Source organism: Hyaena hyaena, unplaced genomic scaffold, assembly GCF_003009895.1.
Source record: "Hyaena hyaena isolate Hyena2069 unplaced genomic scaffold, ASM300989v1 scaffold_377, whole genome shotgun sequence".
In the NCBI taxonomy this organism is placed as follows: domain Eukaryota; kingdom Metazoa; phylum Chordata; class Mammalia; order Carnivora; family Hyaenidae; genus Hyaena; species Hyaena hyaena.
In genome coordinates, this window is record NW_024081010.1 from 582,688 (window position 1) to 608,239 (window position 25,552).

The 25,552-nt window shown below is 42.1% G+C and overlaps 1 protein-coding gene across 1 annotated transcript in view; it reads right to left on the minus strand.

Moving 5' to 3' along the window:
* Positions 1 to 25,552, minus strand: part of TENM3 (teneurin transmembrane protein 3) — a 194,344-nt gene that overhangs the window by 24,863 nt on the left and 143,929 nt on the right. Inside the window, exons 18-20 of the mRNA XM_039250689.1 lie at positions 16,371 to 16,603; positions 14,921 to 15,075; positions 13,027 to 13,901 (exon numbers count right to left, since the gene is read on the minus strand). Coding sequence (XP_039106620.1) covers positions 13,027 to 13,901; positions 14,921 to 15,075; positions 16,371 to 16,603 — 1,263 coding nt within the window. The remainder of the gene's footprint in view (positions 1 to 13,026; positions 13,902 to 14,920; positions 15,076 to 16,370; positions 16,604 to 25,552) is intronic.

The following is a 25,552-nucleotide window of genomic DNA, read 5'->3' on the forward strand; positions in this document are numbered from 1 at the left end:
GGGCGCCTGGGTGGCTCAGGTGGTTGAGCGTCTGATTTTGGCTCAGGTCATGATCTCACAGTTCGTGGGTTTGAGCCCCACGTCGAGCTCTGTGCTGACAGCTAGCTTAGAACCTGGAGCCTGTTTCTGATTCTGTGTCTCCCTTTCTCTCTGACCCTCCCTTGCTCACGCTGTCTCCCTTTCTCTCTCTCTCAGAAATAAAAAATTAAAAAAATTAAAACCCAACAACAGGATTATCTGTGGTCTTCAGTGTTTTCCCCCAAAATGGCCTCTTAACTCAAATGTTTGTTTTAAAGATGATTTCCTTTTTTTTTTTCCTTGAGAAAAATCCATATAAATTAGAGTAGGGCTTTAGAGAAGCAAGCAAACCAGAGAAGAGAGGCGATTATCACTCTGGCGAGGCTAACGTGACATGGTCTCTTACTTTACCCCTGATTGTGGTCTTATAATACAGTCTGACAGTTGGTCTGTCTCAAAAAGGAGGCCAACTATTATATTTACTCAGAGAGCTGGCAGTGCCTCTCTCTCAAACCCTCATTCTCTTCACCTACAGAAGAGCGAAGCCACTGAATGTATGTTCTGGACGGACTTGTTTTCTCCAACCCAAACTCGGCCTGCTCTGAGAAGGAGAGACAGCAGGAAGTGTTGGTTTGGGTACATTCTGGAGACCCCTGGATGGGATAAATGTTTGAGCGAAGTCCTAACTGGCCTCTGCTTGTCTTCCCCAGGCCATTCCAGAATAAGCTTACTGTGAGAGCTGCTTATAAGCTTTAGGCTTCCATCCCAGCAAAGGACGCCTATGCGGGACTTACCTAACCTGCCTTTCTCCCCCTGTCCCTCTGCTACAGAGGAAGAATGTTCTCTTCCAATGGCATTCCTTAGGTTCAGACTTCCTTCCACAGTAACAGCCAGCAAACCCCAAACAGTTCCCCTAAATCTCGCCATCTGTTATGGCCATGCTTTCTCCCCCACAATGCTAATGTGAAACCACCTCTTACCTGTCATTGCAGTAAAGGAGAACAAAATGACTAACCCCCTCCTAACAAAACTATGCACACGTGGCTCCTCGATCCTCATTCCTGATGAAGCACGTGCACAGACAGCGAAAACAGAGGAGAAGAGCCTGATTTAAACTTCTAATGGTGGACTGACTGGAAATCGTAACAGCAAGGCTGTGATGAGTAACATTGGCACCACAAGAATTGACATTAACCAATTCTAGAAATGAACCCGAGGTCGATTTTTTAACAATTATCTCATAGGTAAATCATAATTTCTTTGAATTCAGTAGCAATATTATCAGTTAAGAAATCCTCAAAAATCAGGTTCTGGATAGAAAATGCAAAATACTTCCATTACCAAGGAAGCCAGGGTAATCAGCTGACTTAGAAATCAGAGGCCTGTCTGGGACTGAGTTGACGTCTACCTGCATATTACCAAAGATGACAGGGGAAATGCAAAAGAAGGTAGACCCAAGAAAGTATTAATTTCCATGATTTTTGTCTCATGCTAAGAGGTTCTTTTCTTGATTGATGAGCAGGGCGACCACAGCATGGGGGTGGGGAGGTGGCCAGCACCTATTTAAATTTCTCTGCAGCAGTTTAATCTCATTCACAGGTTTGCTGGTGGGGCCAGTTCTGAGGAGTGCTCTGCTCCCTAAAACCAGAAAAGGCAGTCGTCTGTGAACTTGAGCCACTACACCCTTATTCTAACACCCTGGGCCGCGAGTTCAGAAAGCCAAAGAACCGGTGGATCTTTCCTTCCTCATGTCTCTGGTCCACCCCTCCCTTTGAACATGGAGCCTAGCAACCGACGGTCACAGATGGGGCAAAATTTTGAAAGATCGAATTCAAGAAAAGTGACCCAATGCCTCTTTCCTTACACAGTCACGACCACACCAGACACAAGTGATGGGGAGAAAATGTCCAGCTCTGAAATTCTTCCTCCTCGAGACAAAGGCATCCAAGTCAGGGCATTCCAGGATCAGTTGGGATTTGAAACATTCTAGATTGGCCATTATTAAGAGGAGGATCATATTTAAGTCATTCTTCTTTTAAGAAAAAAAAAACCGGTTTATTGGCTGAGGAAGGCTGATATAAGGAGGACTCAATTGTTTGGATAACAGGTGATAGGCAGGTCTTAGCTTGTTAGATAGCCAATGTCAAGGGACATTTGGGCTTCAGAGAATCTGCAGGAAAGAACTGTGTTCTTCCCCAGTCTCCAGGATCTACGATTCCACAGGCCCTGGTAGTGTTCACAGGAGAAACCCATGCTTGTCCTTTGTCTCTGTGTTTTGGTATTTGTTCCGCCAAACACAGACGCCCACCGTGGAAAGGGCAGTCCCTTGCGTGATGACAAGGTGCCTTGTGGTCGGGTGGGACAGGCTACACAAACAGCAGGGAGCCTGTTAGGAAAGATAAACTGTACTTCTTAGTATAAACTGCCATCGCTAACATCAGCATGATACACAGGAGACCAGGTCTGATGGAAATGCCACGTGCCTTAGGGTCTTGGCAAAGGAGATCCGGTACCTTTTGAAATGTTTCTTTCCGAATAAGCCTTGAAAGGGGCCCCTGTGAAAAGCTGGGGGGAAATTTCGGAATCAGAGAGTTTTTAGGACAGGGGGGAAGTTGTGACTATTAAAAAGCCTTTCACTTCACGGGTGAGGGCGCCTGTGGAGGGGTGCTGGGACTTGCCCAAAGTCACAGAGCTCGGAGGAGGGGGCAAAGTCAGTGTGGGGACCCATAGTTTTCCTTCCCAAGTGCCCTGTCTTTTCCAGGCAGCCTCTGCTGCCTCCTAGGAGAGACAGCACGCGGACAATGGAAGGCGGCGACATCGAGGGACTCAGGAAGCATCAGCAACTTGGAAAAAGGAGGTGAACACGGAATACTCGGAAGGAAAAATGAGAGCAGCCATGGATCGATCTGGAATCTGGGATGAAACCATATCTGGACTAAAGCGCTGTTTACTCACAAGCTTTGAGACAAGCTGAGCATCACAGGGGCGAGGAGGGAGGGAAAGCAGAGGTATGGTCCCACTTGGGTCCTTCAGGTGCAAAAGGGGCTAAAGAAAGGCTTGATCCCAAGGGGAGGCTGACGCACAAGGGGGAGGCACAGGTTTGAAGGTTTCCAAGATCTAGGGCAAGAGTGGTGGAAAGTGGGCCCGGAAGGATGAACACAGGCACTGTCTTTATTACGAAGCCGCAGGAAAGCCAGTCTGTAAACCCACGTCCTCACACAGTTTGCTGCCTCGTGACTAGACTTTCCACCTTCTTTTCCCATGTGATTCCACTCAGCTCTTCCCAGGGCTCCCGTGCCCACGTCTCCAGAATTGGTTTCTCCTGGTGCTAGCCAGGCACTCGGACCACAGGCTGTAGACTGCACTGCGGTAACCTCGAATTTCCAAATCTGAGCTTGTTGCTGGTCTACAGCCTGCTACTTGCCTGCATTTCCCTACAGCCCAGCCAGCTCAGCTGGGAGAACTTTCTCCTCCTCCCCTTGCATTCAGTCACCAAGTTCTGTTTCATTTCAGAGTAACGAGTCCATCCCTTTCCCTGTACTTTCTGTGCCCAATGCTGGTCAGATCTTCATTTCTTTTTTAATAATTTTTTTATATTTATTTATTTTTGAGAGAGAGAGAGAGAGCGCGCGAGAGAGAACATGAGCAGGGGAGGGGCAGAGAGAGACACACAGAATCCCAATCAGGCTCCAGGCTCTGAGCTGTCAGCACAGAGCCCGACGTGGGGCTCGAACTCATGAACCGTGAGATCATGACCTCAGCCGAAGTCGGACGCTTAACCAACTGAGACACCCCAGTGCCCCCAGGCCTTCATTTCTTAACTACATTGACTGTCTCCTACCTAACTGCTCCTCCCTCCCCCTTGAGCCCTCTTTCTTCATTAAAGCCACCTTCACATTGTCACCAGCTCGATCACAGTCCCTCCTGTTAAACTCCTTTATAAGAGCCCTCTCAACACCCCCCACCCCCAACCATGTCACCACAAGCCCTGCCTGAGCAGAATTGCCATTTCCCTGGGTCCCATCTTCCTCCCTCCCCCTCCCCCGACCACAGGCCACACAGTCTTTCCAAAAGCTGACATGCTTCCTCTGGAAGACTCTAGAACGGCCTAGAACACACTAGCTCTTGTGGCTAGCTCTCATTCATAATCTTCAAGACGAAGCTTAAAAACAACCCCCCTTGGGAAGTGCTTCTCCCCATGCTTGTCATGCCTGTCCCCAGTCCCCGACCCGATGGAGAGGGTCCTCTTCGTATTCTCACAGCACGACTCACACTCTACCTTGGGGCTCATCACCCTTACAATGACCCCTTCTCTGGCTCCCTTTGGGGACCCTGAGCCCCTCGAAAAGGACGAATGTGCCCTTCCGCTCTGCACCCTCCGAGCGTGTAACGCTGGTGGCCGCCCACGCTGTGTTCTTACTGAGCGACGGTGTGCGAGTCAACAGAGGGATGCCAGGCAACCGGCCACATAGGAGACGCTGGATGTTCAAAGGGGCACAGAATCCCCGACTTTAGTGACACCTGGGAGGTTTGAAATAAGTGAGATTCTAATCCAAGTGCCTCTCCAGTGTTGCACTTAAAGAATTCCAGTTTCTTTATAGACTTTGTCTTGAAAGACTTTTATTTACTTTTAGACGGCACGACCGCGTGTGGGCAAACTGCCTCCCTCTGGGCTGCTGTTGCCTGGACCAGTCCCAAATGGGACTAACCGTGCCCGCGGGAACACCTCTGGGTGAAGGAGAAGGAAAGTCGCTTTACAAATTAAGTTAAAAAAGCGGAGCTCTTTATTAAATTAATAAGGCATCAATAAACGAGCTAATCTTGAAGGGAATATGCATATCCAGACGTGGATGTGAAGATAAGCTGCAGAGTGTAACCTTTCTCTAAGTTACAACTCATTCCTCTAGGTCTTAAACTTCTTAAAAAAAAAAAGGTTTATTTTTGAGAGACAGAGAAAGAGAGGCAGGCAAGAAGAGAGAGAATAGCAAGCAGGTTCCACAGTGTCAGCGCAGAGCCCTGATGTGGGGCTCAAACTCATGAACCGTGAGATCATAACCTGAGCCGAAATCAAAAGTCGGATGCTTAACCACACTGAGCCAAGCAGGCGCCGCTAGGTCTTTGACTTTTAAGATTCAGTCACCCTATTTCTTGATTCATGTAAGAACTGTCTGATGCTTCTGAGTACTCAGCCATTTTGTTTCCCCAGATTAAAATGCTCATGTCATCTTTCTTTTGTTACTTCGACACTAAGGATCCACTTTAAAAACATCATCTGTTGGGGCGCCTGGGTGGCTTAGTCGGTTAAGCGTCCGACTTTCGCTTGGGTCATGATCTCGCGGTTCGTGGGTTCGGGCCCCGCGTTGGGCTCTGTGCTGACTGCCAGCTCAAAGCCTGGAGCCTGTTTCAGTCTATGACTCCCTCTCTCTCTGACCCTCCCCTGCTCACGCTGTCTCTCTCTCTCTCCTAGAAATAAATAAAACATTTAAAAAATATTTTAAAAACATCATCTGTGACTAAAGCCTTTGCTTGCCTTTACTAGAATTGGGCTCTTTTTTCTCTCCTTTCCTAGAGGTGGATATAGAATCAAGTCTTCGTGCTAGCTGATGTTTGCCTTCTATCTATTAAGTACTTAAAAATGAACTACTCCTTCAGATAAACTACAGTGTTTTCCGTCTTTGCTCTGGATACCCCACCTTTCATGAAAATTTTCATAAAATTTTATATACCGCTTTTCGTTTTACCAGAGACGGGAAAGAACTTATAGAAGACTTACATTCTTCAAACAGGTTTAAAGAGAACAAAACCTAGTTTTCAGCCACAGATCAGAAGTGGGATTTCCTTACATTAACATTTCTCTGAAGGATTTTTATTTTCCTGGAGGGGGAGGTCTTACTTTACAAACTGCAGATTTACCAAGCTTTGGGATGAACCCAGGTCTGAGAAGGCTGTTTGGAAGTGGGTGAGTGCATAGTGATGGATGGGAGGGGTGCTGAGTGAGGTGCTGGGGTAAGCTGAAGCACGTGGACGGTACCCCAATCATCTCCTCTTCACGGATCGCCTTCCTCAACCCTGTGAGAGAGTTCTCCGCATTAGCTCTGCCTTTAAGCCTCAAGACATTCTGAAAACATTCCAGAACCCTGGAATATAGGCAAGGGGCTTTTTCTGGGAGGCTGAGGCACTAGGGTAGCCAGGAGCGAGGGCTGCTAAAGGTGATTTTATTTTGGAGGAAATTTTGGACGAGCCAGTCTCTGGAAAATACCCAACTTGGGATCTTCAGTTCTGTGATTGTTAAAAAACAAGAAGTTCCCTTTCACTGGTTTTCAGTGTGCAGTTTCTGGTCCTGTTATCAGATGATCGTTCAAAAGTGGTTGATGGCTAGAACTCAGAGTAAATTACTGGATAATCACTGTGGAAGGGGAGTTGTGGATGTGTGCAGATACGAGGCCATCAGATTTAGACAGTCACATAATTAGTTTAAGGAGGGAACTCAACACTTTCGGAAGCTGCACATACTCACTGTTCAACCATTATAAAGCCTTCAGCACATCTACCACATTAATTTGCCAAACGGAACCTACGGGAAGGGGTTAATGTAGCCTTATAATTATCGATACGATGCAAATGATACTGAGAAAAATGATACTGAGAAAATGATACTGAGAAATTTCGTATTTTCTTACCGAGATATACTGAGAAAATATGACTACTCCATTTTTATTTTTTCTGGGATTCTTTTCAAGTCAGATGAGTAACATACAGTATCTCCATTTCCCTTTCTCCTTTCAAATCTAGACAGAACTAACTATATCTTAAAACTAGACTGTGGAAGAAAACTGGATTCAATCAAGTAGTAATAAAGGCACTGCCTTAGTAGAGTTCAGGTTAATGTCTGAAATGTACAACGGCCACTTTATCCAATTGTCTACAGACCTTTTTTGTTTTTGTAAACTAATGTCCCTGGGAATATACATTCTAATTAAAAATTTAAAGCAGAATTATTAAACAATTAAACAAAACAGCAAAAACGGGAATCAACCGTAGCATTTCCCCATGATTTTAAGTGATCTGCTGATAAAAATCTCTTAAAAATCATTCTTAATGTCTCAAATGCTCTTTTTCATGAAGAAAGTAAGAAGAGAACAGGCTGAGGGCTGCCAGAGGGGAGGTGGGCAGGGGGGATGGGGAAACAGGTGATGGGGATTCACAAGGCACCTGTCATGATGAGCCCCAGGTGATGGCACTGAAGTGTCCTGTACACCTGAAACTAATATTACACTGCATGTCAACTAACCGGAGTTAAAAGAAAAAAAAAAAGTAAGTTTTGAGCGCCGTTTTTGGCCACAGCAACAAACCTGGATTTGGTGTTTGGGTTTCCAGGCGTGGATGTCAGATGCCAATCAGAACAAAGCCTATTTATCCTCTGCATTTTGGCCCGTGGAAGATGCCTGCACAGTGTTCCTAACATCGCAGGCAACTGCAGTTAACACGCACAGAAGGAGAACACGACGCGGCACACCGATGTCAGGTTACTGAGACGATTCCGTGTCAACAGGAGCAGATGACATCTTTCCTCATTTGGAGTCACTGTCACTGAGTTTCCCAAATTACCTGCACTTTCTGCGCACTGGTTTGGGTTTGGAGCATAGGCCCTCTTGACACTGCCTGTCCTTCCTCCTCCGGGACCCTCTCTTTGATACTGTCCCCGAGCATCAGAACTGATGTCCGTGGGAGTCACGGGTTTGCCACCGGCACAGAGTTAAGTTCATTATAAAGACATGGTTCAGAGGCTCATTCTGAAATTGCTAAGCTTGAATGAGGGACAATAAAACACGCAAATGAGAAGCTGGAGACCCATATATTCCTACATAAATGTGGAAAAGCTGAAGCCCGTTATTTACTCTGTAAATCTGAATATCGCTCACAAAAGATCACAGAGTCAGCTCCACAAATATAAAGCTCTAAATACCCAAAGTTCCAAGACAGAAAGACTGCCACCAGCCTGGTGGTGTGTCTGTTCGTATCACTCAGAACTCAGAGCATGAAACAACAAAAGAAAACACCCTCTTTAACAAGACAGAAGAGCTTTAGAAAGATATGCTCAAACGGTTTGTATTTTATGGGGGTAAGCAAGCAGAGAACGGTAAGATGCCATCAACTATCAAGTAATTTATTCTACTGCCCCATTCAATACACTGGGTTTGCTCTTGTGTGCATTTGAGTGTAAGAACTGTGGTTTCGCTTTGGGTCTGAACTAGCAGGTGAGGTTTTTTTGGCCACCCAGAAATTATTCTAGTTAAGGACTTTTAACGTGTGATAATTGTTTTTATATGGTACAAAGACCAGCGTGAAACATCCCCTACTACTAAGCAAAGGGAGTAACGAGTCTTATCACACTGTCCTCACACAAGGGACCCCATTAGCTGGCCAGACGTCCTTTGTACTGCCTGCCAAGTCAATGGAAGAGGAGGTCTTGGACGAGATGGCTTATTCAATCGGTAATAGATGTTCAGTTCATGAAACATATTAGTCTAACTCAAAGAGTTCAAAGCTGAGTTATAAACCCTGTGCTGCCTACTGATGTCTTCCTATCATTCCATCCAGGACCATGTCTAAGAACATTGGCCACCTCTCTCTCAAAACCATAGGAGGGACATAATCATTATAAGTAACACAGACAGCACCTGCTGTTGAGGAGAAAATGCTATCTCTAGGTTTTGAAATGAAGGTTCTTGTACTTTGGAAACCACCTAAAAAACCTTTTTTTGAAGAAAAAAAGTCACCGTCTTTTATTGGTGACTGATAGGAATCTCAATTTCTTTTCCTACAATCATCCTTTCTGATTCCAGGTACAACAATATACTTCGATGGCACTTACAATGGACGTGTCTTCTGTCTGGACTCCAAGCTAACTCCTTAACATCAACGTTTCAGAAGACAGTGCTATCAATAGGAAGTCATTTTTTTTTGTTGTTGTTGTTACTTATTTCACTAACAACACCAACTGAGGAAAGCCTGATTGCATAAAGCCAAAAGAAATGGAGTAAGCAGGTACTATTGGGTAGCTATATTTACAAATACCAACAACTAAGAACGAGATTAGGTAGTATTTTCAGTGTCCGTTATTGGTACAGAGAAGTGCAAACCAGTTCAGAAAGCAAGTGAGCAAAATTTACACGGTGCTTTTTCAATGGAGCCCGGGCCAGAGCCAGATATGGGTTCTGTGAGGCTCTTCTCTATGAATAATATACACTTGTCTACATCTTTGGCTTATCGCTCTAGTCCTTCAACCAACAGTTACTGGAAGAATTCTGTATGCTTTCTGGGAACCACAATTAGTTTGCATCTTATAACATATTTCCACATTTTATTCTGTACCCATAGCAACACTGTGGCACATTAATGGTAAACTAAAGATTGTACTATGAGAAAAGTAATACAAAGAAAACATATAAGGTAGGTAATTGAGCTACTTCGCTTTTAAAATTTCTTTGGTGGAAACTATGGCGACTTTACTTTTATCAGGAGGCAAATTTATTGATTCTGGGTCTCTGCCGTCTGTTTCTATCCTATAAAGCTTTTAATCTCAAGGCTTTTAAGGCACGAGGCTAGATAGAGAGCTAGACATGTAAGATTGGGAATCTGGGCTAAAAAGTATAATTTCTCTTCACGTGATATTTGTGCAGAAAGATGTTTATAAAGCCCGTGTCAACTCTAGGGACTGCTGTCATGAACGTCACAGAAAACAGGTGTTTTTCAGTTGGGGCTGGTGATTCCCTCCCCCACTGCCCAATCTCCTTATGGTTTTCATAGAACTCTGGCCATTGTCAAACCTCCCCACATTCCCTCTTTATGAAATCATCAAACGTTCCTATAAGGTCTAAATTAGATACGGAGTATTGCAAAAATCTGAGGGGGAATATTACAGATATTTCTAGTATCCTGGGAGAGTTCCCCCCCCCCACCCCCCACGAGCACCATCACCAGTCACATGTCCAAGGCACAACGTAATAAGCAGAACCTCTTGTCAAGGCTCTGACGAGCAGGGATGGGGGTAAGTCTACCCGTCAGCACAGGCAAGTTTACGCAGACAGGATGTGCTCGTCTGTCAGAACAGGGATGACCATGGGAGGGGCGGCCTGGTAAGGACACTCCCGTCCCTTCTTCTGCGCACTTGCTTTTGAATGTGTTTAAAGTTTCTGAAGCTTAGAAGAGGTGGGCCCTTGCTCTTCACAGCCAAAGTATAAAAATGTACAGAAAGAAAGAAAAAAAAGATCACTTGTTATTTGGACACGATGATTCTGAGTTACTTGGGTTAAGTGCCCGATGTTTCTCAGGCAGTTTTTAGTCATGCCTTTGCTGCAGGCATCTAGAGGAAAAGTAAAAGCATGGTTTTTAAAAAGCAGTATTTCTGTTAATTTTATTAGAAAAAAGATTTTTGAAGCACGGGTTTATTAAACTACTATATTCTTAAATGATAACCCAAACATACATGTGTGTATATTTAAGTATATACATATACACACAATGGTGGGGTTCATATTTGGTAAAATATTTTAATAACACTTTTGGTATTAGTTGCCCTAGCTTATTTAGATATGATTTAATACTTTAAATTTTATACTTTAAATATGATGTTTCATGAATCTGTACTAGTGAAGAAATGACTGTGATGCATTTAAGTCCGTTACAAACTTTTATTCTTTCTTTCTTTTTAAAAAAATGGTTAGTTATTTTTGAGTGGGGAGGGGACAGAAGATCTGAAGCAGGTTCTCTGCTGACAGCAGCAAGCCTGACGTGGGGCTCGAACCCACAAACTGAGATCATGACCTGAGTCGAAGTCAGATGCTTAACCGATGGAGCCCACCCCCTCGCCCCCCACCGCGCTCCAAATGTCTATTCTTTAAAACAATGCTTGCCCTTTATAGTCACGAGCTTGGCTTGCCAACTCAACCTCTACTTTAGCTGCTGCTTTGAATCTTAACCAAGTTTGAGGTTCTAAGTCTGTGTATCTGTATTTAGAGAAATATGCCCTCTTGGTGCACATCCTTTTTTTTTTTTTTTTTAAAAAGGTCAAAAATCCCAAATTTGTTTATACTATTCCAGATCAACTCCACCAATATGGCATATCCCTTTCTCTAACTTTCCAAACTTGATTAAAATCCATTTGTGGGTCCTAAGTAAACCACGGTATCTGCTGCAAGAAGTTCATGTGTCAGCAGTAACCTACACAATGAACTTCTATGCAATGTCAGTTTCTGGGACCAAATAAGGACACATTCAAAGGTGGCCCAGAGAGCAGAGCTTGAGTCCCAGACTGGACTGAAAACTTATTTTTTTTTCCTCCCTGGCTTTTAACTAAACTGAAGCCTGCCAATGCCACCATCATTTCCTGAAGGTCTTATAATCAGAGCAGCTCTCCTGCCCAGTCTCATCTGATGGGAGCACTTTTCCTGGACTCTTTTCTGCCTCTCTGGAAATGCAGCCCGCTATCACTTTGAACACGGTGCAAAGGAAGTGCTTTCCATTAACTTCCAATTTATTCCTTTCCTATTGCGATCCTAAAATGAGCCAAAGGAATGCTAAGAACAGAATTTTAATGTAATTCAATTGAAAAGGTTTGTTCCTCTGTCAAAACCATGCTGCTGGGTACCATTCATTTTATTAAAAGGAAATCTATCAAAAAAGAAAAGCAATTTAAGCGACAGGAGAACTCAGCTTTCTGGAGAAGCTACATTCCAGAAAAGTTGTACGGAAAATATTTGTACATTGGATCATTTTTTCTACTGACTTGCACCATCATGTTAGAGGTGCACTCCCACCTAAAACACTTCCGCCTCTGCCTATCGTCAAAATCACACTCAGGAACTCAATATTCATTCCGAGGACTATTCTGCATAGGTCAACACGCCATCTCGGGACATCTAATTTCCCCTTACGGTCGGTGCGACGTTTGTGAAGTGAACAGTAATCGAAAATGATTTTACATGTGCGTTCGCTGCAAAGCACATCTCCCATAAAACACACAATGGCTGATTCTCATTTCATTCCGACTGACCTCACAAAATGGAACTGTTCAAACAGCAAAGTGCCTGGGCCACTACTCCACACAGGAGTATACCCAGCGGCCTGAACCGCATACTTTTTCATCTGCTTCCCCAGCGACTGGCACTTGCTGATTTGCATTTCGTAGGAACGTCCCTTTAAGTACAGTTCTGATTTCCAATACCTGCTTATAAAGAGTGAAGGCTTTCTATTTGATAAGAATGACATGAGTAGCATTGACATATACAGCCGGCTTCATTGTAAATGTTTAAAAAAATTTTAACGCTTATTTATTTTGGAGGGAGGGAGAGAGAGGGAGGGAGGGAAAAACAGAGGGAAGGGGAGAGGGAGGAAGTGAGAGTGAGAGTGAGAGAGAGAGAGATACCGAGCACGAGTCATGGAGGGGCAGAGAGAGAGGGAGACACAGAATCGGAAGCAGGCTCCAGGCTCTGAGCTGTCAGCAGAGCCCGACGAATGGCTTAAACCCACAAGCTATGAGATTATGACCTTAACCGAAGTCGGAGGCCTCACCGACTGAGCCCCCCAGGCGCCCGTCATTAAAGTTCTTCTTCAGTGACAGCTCCCAACATAGTCAGCTTTATCACCTGGGCTAACGCAGACCTGAAGGGTTTATGCTCAACACCAAAACTGTAGAAGATTTCTCCAAACGTTTGCTGTGAATATACTAGGTTCCCTAAGAAGCAAAATGTTAACCCTTCAGCAGAGGCACTGATCATGACGCCAATGGCATGTAAGCCTCAGAACTTCCCAGTGCGTGGGTCCCTTCCAAGGCTCTGAGTCTAAGTTTGTCTTTTTCAGAGAGACAGAGAGAGAGAGATCAAAAAATTATAAAAGCTCCAGGGCCTCCCAAACCTGTACCCCACCGGCCCTTAAGAATATATGATATGTTGTTTAGATTCTATATCACAGCATTTTATAATCAGAGGGGGATGTGGCTATACTCACTCAAAAAATGTCGTCCATCCGGTTTCATCGCTCTTGGTGGCTAACAGCCCGCTATTGCCATGGTACGTGAACAAAACTAGTTCCAGTCCTTGGGCGGTCATGCTTTTCAAACATCCATTGGTCCCTATTGTCAACCATATCACTTGGTTGTCCGGCGATACCACTCGAACTGGCATCCGATTCGGGTCCCGTCTAATTCTAAGGGTATTGCCGTTGCTGTCTGTCACAGCGGTAATATCGTTGTCATTGCTGTAGCTAAAATTGTACAGGTAATCGCCAGTGACCAAACTTACAGTATACTGGTGGGTGCCGTTGATGTCAAAGATATAGAGTTCCTGGTCAGTTGGAGAGGCGACTTCATAAAAGTTCATAGAGTTCAGGAAGGGCTTGTTCTTCGACACGGCCCGGATCCGGATATTCCCCAGGTCCGCAATGTACAGGGTGCCATCTGGGGAAGCAGCCAGGGAGGACGGCGCGCTGAGCTTGGCGTCTTTGGCATAGCCGTCTCCACTCTGGTAACAGTCACAGTTGGCATCGTTTTTGCAGTCACACTCTGAAGGTATTCCTGCCACCAGGGAGATCTCCCCGTCTGTGGTGACCTGCCGTATTCGGTTAATTTTCTTTTCATCGGTCTCAGTGATGTACAGGACCCCACTGTATGACACCGCGATGGCAGTGGCGGATTCCAGAGTTGTCTGAACCGCGTGCTTTCCCACAGAATATTCCACCCCTGGAACTTGGCAATGCATGGGCCGTCCTGCAGCAATGCGCACTTGGCGGTTCTCGGTGATCTGCAGAACCACGTTATTATCCAGGACATAAATGGAGTTATCCATGGGGTTAATGGCGAGGTCAGTGGGCCATTCCAGACGTACCTTAATGAAAAAGAAACGGTCTGGTTAGTCAGTTACTACACGGCAGTTCATTTGCCAGAAGAGTAAATTAGACCATTCAAGGAAATTACCCTTAATTTGATAAACTGTTTTAAAATTGTCTTTTGAAGAGCTACTGTAAAATAAACTTAAAACTTTGGAGTGGAGACAAATGCGGGAAATAACACGTTAGTTAAAAATGCCGCTTGCTGAAAGATCTGCAAGTTATAGCCAAATAGCAAATGAACCTTTAAGCAGTGAGTTAACAGACATCAATATGAACACATATGTTCCTTTAGCAGTAATAACCACCCAACATCGAGGCTTTCTGGGTTATGAATACATTAGTGTTCTATTGTGTTTTCAATCAGGCCAACAGTTAAGTTTCTAATTCTAAATGGAAGTCCCTCGGGACTAATCATAGTGGGTTCTCTCTACTACTTAAAGAGCTCATGCAATCAGAAGATTAGAGATTTAAGCTGTTTTGTTCTTTCTGGAATATCTGCACGCTGCTACTTTACTGGTATTTTATTACAAATGCTTTAGCATTTATTAATGCTAATTGTTTGTAATCTCACTGAATTCATCAAACGCAGAACTGTAGAAGAAAATAACTTTTTAAAAAAAGTATATTTATTTACTTTTGAGAGAGAGAGAGAGAGAGAGAGAGAGAGAGAGAGATAGCATGAGCCGGGGACGGGCAGAGAAAGAGGGAGAAAAAGAATCCCAACCAGGCTCTGCGCTATCAGCACAGAGCCTGAGGTAGGGCTCGAACTCACGAAACTGTGAGATCATGACCTGAGCAGAAACCAAGAGTTGGATGCTTAACCGACTGAGCCACCCAGCCACCTCCAAAATAACCTATTACCTCCTGAGATACACTTGAATGGAACAGCCTATTATAACTAACATCGCACATGATATATCCAGTTTAATATGAGGCCATCACAGACTACTGACCTAGGAAATCAAGACAGTTAGGAAAAAAAAAACAAACAAGGCAGCGTGAATATTTTAACTACCTGACTGATGTGCATGCTGGTGTCACAAGTTAAGGGTCTGGCTGAAGTCAGATCGTTAGAGCCCAGGAGAGTTGATATGATCCCATTCTGATCAACTTTTCTGATCATGGTTCCATCAACAAAGTAGATCAATCCATTCTTATCAATTGCCATTCCTTTTCCAAGAGAAGCAAGTGTTACCAATCTTTCAAATGTGATTCATTTTTAGGCCCTTCATTAAATTCAAACGTTCAACCCCAGGGATAACATGGTGACGTGTAGATTGCAAGTACATTAGGAAAAGCCCAACAGAGGCATTTCTTTCCTTCCTTCCTCCCTCCCTTTCTATAATTTAATGTCAAATTGGTTTCCATACAACACCCAGTGCTCATCCCAAGCGCCCTCCTCAATGCTCATCACCCACTTTCCCCCTCTCCTCCACCGCCTATAAACCCTCAGTTTGTTCTCAGTATTTAAGAGTCTCTTACGGTTTGCCTCCCTCCCTCTCTGTAACTTTTCCCCCTTCCCCTCCCCCATGGTCTTAACAGAGGCATTTACGACAAAAATCAACATAAAATGTAATAAACAACCCAAATTTGTAAGAGTCTCCACTTAGTGTATGAATCATACAGGCTGTACCTGAGTTTTAACTGTAAAATGATAACATCTGTATAAGGCTGTTGTCTATCAATGATAGAAACAGGTCAAACTCTGTTACTCTGAATTTAAGAGTAACTATATTCTAACAAAAATAGATCTAAGCCAAGGTTAGTGTTCTGTTGACCTTGTTACAATGAAATTTGCTATTATGAATAATTCAGTACGACAAATGCTTTTTTCCAGTCCTCGTTCACATAACAGTTGCTGGCTGTAATGAAAAAGAAAAAGCCCCAAACGAAAAAAAACATCGTAATGAATGGGATAATACATGAGCAAGGAGTCAGTCCCAACTGGCTTAAAAGCTAGAAACCTTTATCACACAGAATCGTAGCCCTTGTTACCTCTAGAAATTCCTCACAGCAAGCATTTTTTCCCATGGCATAGAAACAAAAGTTTAATAGCTCCAAACTGGGTGAGGGCTAATATGGTTGCTTAGTGATGGTTTTTAAAGAGGCCTGGGACTCATTCATGACAAAGAAATTCCAGGACAATGAAAGAATGTGGACACTTCCCTGAAGTTTAACAGGATGTGACCTGAATAATACGGACTAGTTGCTTTATTCTTTGAAAAGGTGAAAAAATGGTATGATAAAATGCCAAGAACCCAGTATTTACTGTAAAATCAACTTAGGATTGTAGCAGTTCCATGCCAAATGGCTTTTAAAAAACTAGACGTGAAACAGCTTTCTAGAACACAGTTGAGGGTAAAACGTTAGACTCAGCATTAAACACAATCAGGCACTAACTGGATTTTGTTTGTTTCTTTTTTTTTTTAATAAAAGGAAATCTTCAAATTGATACATGCCAGTACCTTTGGGACTCATGAGTGTGGCTTCCAAAGCCTTCCCTCCGTCTCCACATCTGGCTTCATCAAATGGAAGGCACTGCTCCCCTGTCCCCGCTACCACTTCAGCATTTTTCGTCAAATCTTTTGTCCCCGTCAGTGACTTTGGGCGATAGATTCTGCGGGTGTTAGTGTCAGAAACATACAAATTTCCTGTGACCGGATCAGTCGCGAGGTAGTATCTATGAGCTGGATTGCTGCTGTAAAAAAAGGATCACGTGTAAACATCACAAGGCAGTTACTCCTGATGCACGGGGGCCGGGGGCGGGGGGGGGGAACGAAAGGCAAAATAAAACAGATTATGGGAAACTGACTATACACTGAAATCCATTATTAAAGACTGGAAAATGAACAGCATATTTAATAATGACTTCAAAGAAGGGCGGAAAAGAATTGGAGGCAAGCTCTGAAAGGACTGCTTTCTTTCTTTGCTGGTTGCTGAGCATTTAATTTATTAAATTTATTAAAAGAGCCATCTTGGAAAATAATTCCCTTTAGAAGGCAATGCTTCTAGCTTAAAACAAAGAAGCCAGTTCTCTAAACTCTTTTGGATCAATGAAAAGCCATTAATAAACTGCTCTTGAGTGAGAGACATAAAGTTTATTCCAGGGGAAGGGTGTCTATATCAAACTCCAGTGAAGTACAACATAATACTGTTTTCATGCACACCTCAACGTAGGGAATTCTGTTTTGCCACAAATGCAAATTACACGAATATCTGCCCCTGACAAAATGCAGTGTCATGTCGGTCTTGGTTGCTCTATCATAATCCGGGAGGGCGATGGGATGCACTTACAATGTCTGTCTCGAGCTACTGGGGTTAAATACTAAAATGAGGTCATTCACATGTATGGGGCTGTCCCAGACGCTGGCCTATTGCAGTGAGCCAGACTGGTCGATCTGTCAGTTTTACTTCAAAAGTTGTAAATTAAGCTGCCTTAAAACCGGTCTATGAATTTGGTGAGATGTAGGCTTTTCTTCACAAAACACAGTGCCTCAATTTGACACCTTAAAGTAATGCAATGTAAGCTCTTCTGTGTCCCATTACCTGTGAAAAATGGGAAGACCGACATTACCAAGGAATGGACAAATCACGACACTTGGTGGGAATTAAAAAGTTCATCTCCTCATCAACACTCAACACTACATTCTTAGGATTAATGAGATTTTGTACCATGTGCAAATACTGCCTTCTGGAAAAAAAAAATCCTAAAAAGAGTTTAAACAATTTAGTGTCCTGCCAAGATGTCAACAGGCAAATGGATTCTACATTATCTTCATGACAAACTTGGTTTTTTACAATTGATTTTCATTCTTTCCCTCTCTTTCTTTCTCTTTCCTCCTCCCCCTCTTTTATTCTTGTTTCCATTTGTTTTATATGTGAATAGCTAAAAGATGTAATATGAATCTAACCATATGAAAATATGTGTTTTAAATAATGGTCTAGTGGTTTTCTCATGACTATTAGGTTCTAATGACACAATTCTCACTACTTAATGCTCTTCCTTTTGAAGTGGTGAAGACATGTACTTCATGGCTCCTGTGAGTCTCCTGTTAAAATAGCAAGTTCTTGGTTTCATGAGCGTGTCTCACGTCGGGTGCACACGTGGACACAGAGCTGGCCACACGTAGAGTCTGTGGAGACCTTCTGGAGCCCTGAAGCTTCTGGCTGCGAAATGGAGTCACATGGAACAGCGAGACACGCAAAAGCTTGAACACCTCCAGGTTTCGGTCTCCTTTCTACGCTTCCGTATCTTTTAATGACAAGTGACATATTTGAGCAAGGGGTCTTGAGTGTGTAAGTAAGGGTGAGAGGGCGAACAGTGAAACAAAGGACTCAGAGAGACGCAAGTCACTTGAGACAAAGACACTTTCAGAATGCCTGGGCTATGAACCACTGGCCGTGTGACGTGTCATTACATCACTTTTCTAAGCTGATGCCTGAAATTTTACATGCACAGATATATCACGTTCCTTACTGTGGTAGTTTATTACTTTGTAATGAAGTGATATAATCTTCAGAGTAATTTTAAGAGCTTCCCCCCCACCCTCCATGAACAGCTTGATAGTGACAGAGCTGGTCTTTAGGTATACAGTTGGTGACTCTAATGCAACTCAATCAAACTGGGTCTATTCTGAAATACCATTGGGGAAAGACTTCTTTTATCTTTCCTAGCTCCCCAATTATGTACTAATTAGAACTAGTCGTACAGCTAGTTATGAAAGCGCGTGTGTGCATACACACACACACACACACACACACACACACACACACACACAACTTCATTTTCCTGTCCGTTGTGTATCAATGAGCATGACCTCTGGACCAGACCTCCTGGGTCTGAATCCTACCTCCCTCACTAAACTGTGTGACCTTGAGCAAGTTATTTAACTTATCTGTGCCTCAGATTCCTTATCTGGAAAGGTGATGATAATAATACATATTTCATAGGATGCTGAGAGGGTGACATGAGCTAATACAGATAAAATGCTTACAAAAGTGCCTAGTACATGATACATATGCAACAAGCATTAGCTGTTCTTAATATCTGCTTCCTTCCTGCCTCCTCTTGGGTTGCAGTGTATCTTTAGCCTTGTAATTCTACAGAGTATAGGGGTGCGATGATTACTGTTAGCTAACTAGCATACAACTAGCTTTCTGAAAAGGTTCGTAAGAAAAAAAATGGAGAGTTTCAAATTTGTTTCCTCAGTCTTGCTCTTAGGCGAGAGCATCCTAAACTATTAAAACAATGCAGACCCTTCTTTAAACATGCACTTTGTTTCCAGGGTAATGATGATAACGGTAAATGAATAATGCAATCCAATGTAAATTCAGCTGGAGTTAGGTATTCATATGAAATACCCTTTGTGAAGCCGCAAGGTCACTTTTAAGAACATAGTATCAAGAAGTCTCTCTTTCTTTCACATGTACAAAGGGTGGAAAGGTACCGTATCCATGAGATCATGCCAGGGTCTTTTTGTTTCTCAGGGCTGTAGTACTAGAATCAATTATTCCTCTGAATTTTCAAAGCAAGAAGACTTGGTCTTCAAATACATATGGTTTGGCTCAAGGACAAAGACCTTTGTTTGGGGGTACTTTGGGAATATTCAGTAATTTTTCAAGTGGAGGGTCATACGCAGAATTATTCATTTAAGTGACATCCTTTATCAGAAGCCCGGGATAGTGGGACTTAATCATGAAGTCCTTTTCACCCTCTTTACCCTCTTTACAGATCTTTTCTAAAATATCTGCTGAAAAGGCTATTTGTGGAAAGAAATCCTTCAAGAGCAGCTGCTAGGAGATAGTTTTAAAAATAAAGAATTTTAATGTGAATTTTCAATACAAAGATGTACAAGAACAACCCAAAACTTGGATCATGATCTTCCTGTCCACTTAACCCACTTATAACTAACTATAAACTGTCCAGACCTGTGCAAGATGAATAGTGGATTCTCCCTCACCTCTTATCTCCAATATTCCGCGATAAAAAAGCATATGCCCTAAAAGAAGTCTCTATTTACAGACACACACATCTTTCTGCACAAAAGCCATTATGCTGTTCTGTACCTTGCTTTTTTCATTTAAAAGTGTACAAGGGAGAGTTTGAATACTGAGCAGTTCTAACTATATAAATCATAACTTTACAATAAAGGAGAATAGAAGCTTTAGGATCCTGATGAAAAATGATGCACAAAAATAATACATAATTTTGAGGTGCCTCGTTCTGAGGATAAACCAACGGAGTTTTGACGTGGCCCCTTGAGCTACAGGACATGAGTTGTCTTGGTGCAAAAATAATGGACATTAAAGTCCTAAGTGTTGCCTTTACTGACATCAGCTTTATTACAGAGGGACAGTAATGACAGAGGGTCCAAAGTGGTGCTTATATTTGTGACTTCCTCTTCCAAACTACTTCTTTGAAGACACAGGAATTTCTAAACCGAGCAACATATGTTGATGGTTTTACAAATGTCTGCCAAATGAAAGCTCTAATTTTGCACACAACTCCATTGTCCAGAATAACAAATGTGGCGGAGGAGTATGTGGCCCCGGAGAAGAGAATATACCTCTGGAAATATTCCCCACAGGATGGGAGGAAATGAGAACTGGATGAATTCTTTGCAGTGCAGCCTAGCATGGCAAATTAGAGCTGGTTCCGGGAGCCCAACCCCTTTTAAAGGAAAAGAGGGATCAGGACCAAACACTAAAAGAAAAAGATAAAGTAAGCTTGGAACGTTTCAGGTGACTGACTAGAGCCAGAGAAGCTCTGAACAATATGCCGGATGGGTCTGGGATTCAAGGACACCTGACAGAATTTTCTGGCAGAGTTTCCTGACAGAGTGAGTTGGCACTTGTGCTCCAACTTCCTGAAAAGCCAGAGCCCTGGGGAGGCTGGTGTGTGGGCGCAAAATGAGTGGTGAGTTTTTAGGTCAATAATGTGGAAATGTAGGGCTACAGAGACTGAGTGCGGTCGGCTGCTGGTAGCTAGAGTGCGAGGATTTACAAAATGCATGGTTTGGAGTGCGCTCTCTCTATCACTCGCTCCCTCAAAAAATAGATAGATATTAAAAAAACCCAAAATGCATGGTCTGAGGAAATCTCTGTTCACCAGGAGAGGTACAATGGCTTTCGTGTACAAGTGATCAAGGTTTTCATTTCAGGAAGGCTGAAAATAACATTACGATTTTGACTAATAGCAGCAAAATCAAAGCAAGTTGAGAACGTTTAGTATATTGCCCCTTGATGAACTCCTCCTGCATTGCCTAGATCACCACAGTCCCCAAGGCGACTTCCCCAAGGTCCTATCCCATGGACACGGAGACTGAATTTGCTTATTCATTTTGTCATAACTCAACTTCTTAGACTGCAGAAATATTTGCAATGAGCAAGCTATAGAATAGAGATCATGAGGACTTTAATCTCTTTATTGGAAATTGAGCCAGAGCCCTCAGGACACAGAAAAGCATAAATTATATTTACGTAAAACAATAAAGTACCTCTTTTCTGGCAACGTAGATTTTGCAAGCAGGGCTCTGGGATGTGGTATTTCCATGCCTGTTTGATTTTTAAATATTAAGCTAAGAAATGCTGAATCAAGCTTTTATAATTTTGTATCTGGACGTTAATTGGTTCAAGTTCACAAGACCTGTGATTGGCACCTTCTTTGATCTTTTAATTGGTAATATAAAATTCACAAAGTTGATTTTTAGTCCTGCATGTTTTATTGCCTTTTGGCTGGTATTAAATAATTTAAGTTCTTTTATTTTGTAATTTTGAAGACAGAGAACAGGGATGAGCTAAAATTTACACACAAAAGGCATTTGTTATGAATCTCATACTATAAACATCATAGGGGGAAATGTTTAGCTAAGAGAAACTTAACGTTTTAAGACTTTCAGAAGCTTTCATTTGTGTAAAAAATTTAATATGTTGATTGAGCAGTATATATATCTATTCATTCATTAGAGTCCAGCCAGAGACTTTTATTTGATATACTATCCTGACAGTACTTATAAAATTTGGTATGATGGAATACCTCGAATTTTAAAATAAAAAAAAAAAAACCTATGTTTTTTGACATTGATTTTGTTATTCACTATGTTCATTAATTATTTCCTCCATCAGTCCAGTTAATGAGTATTGGAAACAAACTAAGAGGACCGGAAGCATGCATTTTTATATATTACTTAATCATTAACTGACTACACAGTTCATTTTTGTGTATTTAGAGACATTTTTCAATTTTTTTCCTCCTATTATCTGTTCCTAAGCCCTTCATGACTTTTATGCCAGCCATGAGAGTGCAGATAAGGAGAAAGCCAGCATGATCCTACCATTTAGGATGTGCAAGATAACATCAGTAGGCAAATAGAAAGAGGCATCTAAAAAGAGTTTTAATTTTTTGAGCTACATAGAAAAGCTCCAGTAAGTCAAAATATCTTGCTTTTATGAAGTCAGTTTTGATTAGTTATTAAACAAATGGAATCTCTATATTTGTCATTTCATTGGTGACTTGGGCTCAAAGACCTTGGGTATTATCTACATCTTCTTCCTTACCACCCACATACAGTGTGCTCGTTCTCTGCCTTCCTTTATTTTATGGGCTGATTTCCTTCAGTGCTAGCCAGGCTAATTTAGGTACCTAGCATCTCATGATTTTAGGCAACAGCTTTCTAACTGATCCTCAAGTCATCCTAAACACTGATATCAGATTCATCTTCCCAAAAGGCCATGTTGAGTATGACGCCATCTTGTTCAACATCAGAAAATGGTTCCCCACTGTCTCTGTTGTCCTATACGACAGAAGAGTAATTCCTTAGAGCACTGAAGGCTCTAAGCAGTCTGACCCTACCCTGGCTTTCTACCTGTATCTCTCGTTATTACCAATACGGATCCCTTGCTCCGTCCAGGTAAATCTGATTCCTCTTAGAACATGTCTTACTCACGCCTTTCATAAACAATTCACTTGTTCTAGATTCCTTCTTCATGACTGTCTTCCTTTCTTCCTGTTGTTCTGTTTAAATAGACTTCATTTTTAGATGCAGGTCAAATATCAACCTTCCAGGGAACTCTCCCTTACCATACCCATAGCTCCCAGCAATCTCTTCCTCTATAGAACCACTCTCACAGTACAGGCCATAAATATGATGAAGCATCAAAGAATGATACCGAGGACATTACTTAGTCTGTTACATACATATCTTGTTTCCCCTACTAGACTGTGAGTTCTGAGAGCCTGGATTTTCTAATATTCCTATTTGTCAAAGTGCCGAGTACATGGTGAGTGATCAGTCAACACTGACTTAGCAAGGCTGAATATCAATATAAAACCCAGTGTCTTTTCCATGCAGGGTCAGAAAGGAAATGCAGAAGCTCAAATTTAGCCAGGATAACATACAGAGGAGAAAGGTTAAGGAGGATCATGAGAGAGGGATTACAATGAGTACCACTGCCAAACACCATGAGTTAGCACGTAATGAGCTCATATTATAAAGTACTGTTAATAATAATGTAGCTTTCATCTGTAATCAATGTGGTTTTTCTTCCAGAGAAAGAGATTATAGCTCTAAGTAATTTATCAAATGACTGTGAAATAAATTTAGCTTTTTATATAGCTTTTATAATTATCCCATAGAAACCTAGCCATTTGAACACACAAACACTAGCTGGGTGGTGTTGTGGAATGAACACACTGTTCAGAGTGGTTCAAATCTCTGCTCCCCAGCCCTCAGTTATGTTTCTTAGGGAAGAAAAGTAACCTTCTTGAGCCTCAAGGACCTCATCTGTAATCCTAAAGGTCTACTGTGTGGACCTGCAATAAAGTACTTAAAATATCTGGCCACGTGTCTGGCATGGAATAGAGGCTGGTTGGTTAGAAAGTAGCCTCTTTGGTAGTTTTTTCTGTCCTGACTGCAGCATTTTCACATTGAGTTGGTGTCTACACTTTGTCCTTCTTCTCTTCTCCAGTTACCGAGAAGGCGAGGCCAGAAACATTTTGATGTTCTGCCGTGGTTTCTAACAGCAGAGCTATGCATGCGCAATAGTCTGGAGATATGTAGTGTTAATCGTAGCATGTGACTGAGCTATTAGCTGATAGCACAAGATCAATAGGGGATCTTGGGAAAAGGTCATGAGACCATCCATGCCTGGTCATACTGATATTTAACAGCTACTCCTCTTCCAGCAGAGCTTTGTTTTTTATTTCCTAGTTGTCACTCTCTACAACACAGTTTAAAGGGCTTATGTTGATTTATTCATCTCAAGGACCTCACATAGACTATCGCTTCTTTTTCCATCTCATTTATCATCTCATTAGATATTATATTGGCCAAACATGATGCGGCGTGGCCAAAATGGCTTCCTTTTTTTGGCGAGCTTCACTTCAACATATATTGTTCTTTTCCTTTTTTGTTGTTCTGAAGGGAGTTTTCGGTCAGAAGTGTCCATGTACAAACCTTTACCTTCTCTAGTTAAGTAAGTACCTTTTAGCAAATAGCATCTGAAAAACATCTGAGCTGACATACTTGCTTCAACTATACTCATCCTTAGCTGTGAAGAAAGTCTTTTCCTTCACAATAATGTCAATGAAAACATGACTTCTTAAAACTCAAATCTAGTAACTCTCTCAGCTTGGGAAAATATAAACTACAGCAGTGATGAATTTATCAGAACGTTAACCAAGTGTAAGCGTTAGGGTTCCTTTGTATGGGTTCCTTCGAAGCCCAGCGAGGGCCCGGGGAACACATGATCTTATGTTTGTCAACATTCATCGAAGTAAACTATGTTGAGATTCCTTTTCTTAGAATTCCCCAAAATGAATAAGCGTTGAGCCCAATAAACTGGGATCTGCCCTGACTACCGGTCAAACTAAACTTGCCCGAGCCTTTCCTACTTGTGTTTCAAATTTTCTTCTGTTCAATAATGGCTTAGATTATGTGAGCCCGTAACTGAAACTGAGAAGTAGGTTTCTTATACAGAGATGTGTGTTATGGTATTTTTTTGTGACGGAATTTATTTTACTAACTAACTTGAAAACAGCTTTTCAGATGATATTGCATAATATAATCTGCAATATAATTTGCAAGACAGTGGCTCATTTGAGTAGTTTTAATTCCTTCGATGTTGTGTGATACGGAGTATCCTCTCTCATGATGACATATTCTTAGAAAACAATGTCAGAGAGTCACATCAAAGTGGAAAAAGGACATTTGAAAATATACAGTAACCTTTCCGCAAGTTGCTTACCTATGTCTAAAATCTTTATTTCTTGGTGGAAGCAGATAAAAAAAAAGGTGGGAAAAAAAAGCACAGTTAGAAAAAGTTTCTAAAATATAAAAATGAGTTGCATACTGAGATTTTAATCATTTGTATGGAAAATTGGCAACTTAAGCAGAAAAAACACTGGAAATGAATTCTGGAGGCCAAGGCTTAAATAATTTACAGAATAGGATGATTTTCATAGTCACACTTCAATGAACAACTCACAGCAACAATTTACTACTTTAACTACTGGGATTATAGGTAATGGGTTCACCAATTTGTGAAGATCCACTATCCAATTGGGAAGTTATAGCATTTACTATTATGTCCGCATACTGCAGGGAAATATTTTCTCTCTTAAATTTCAACAGATGTGAAATAAAAGACT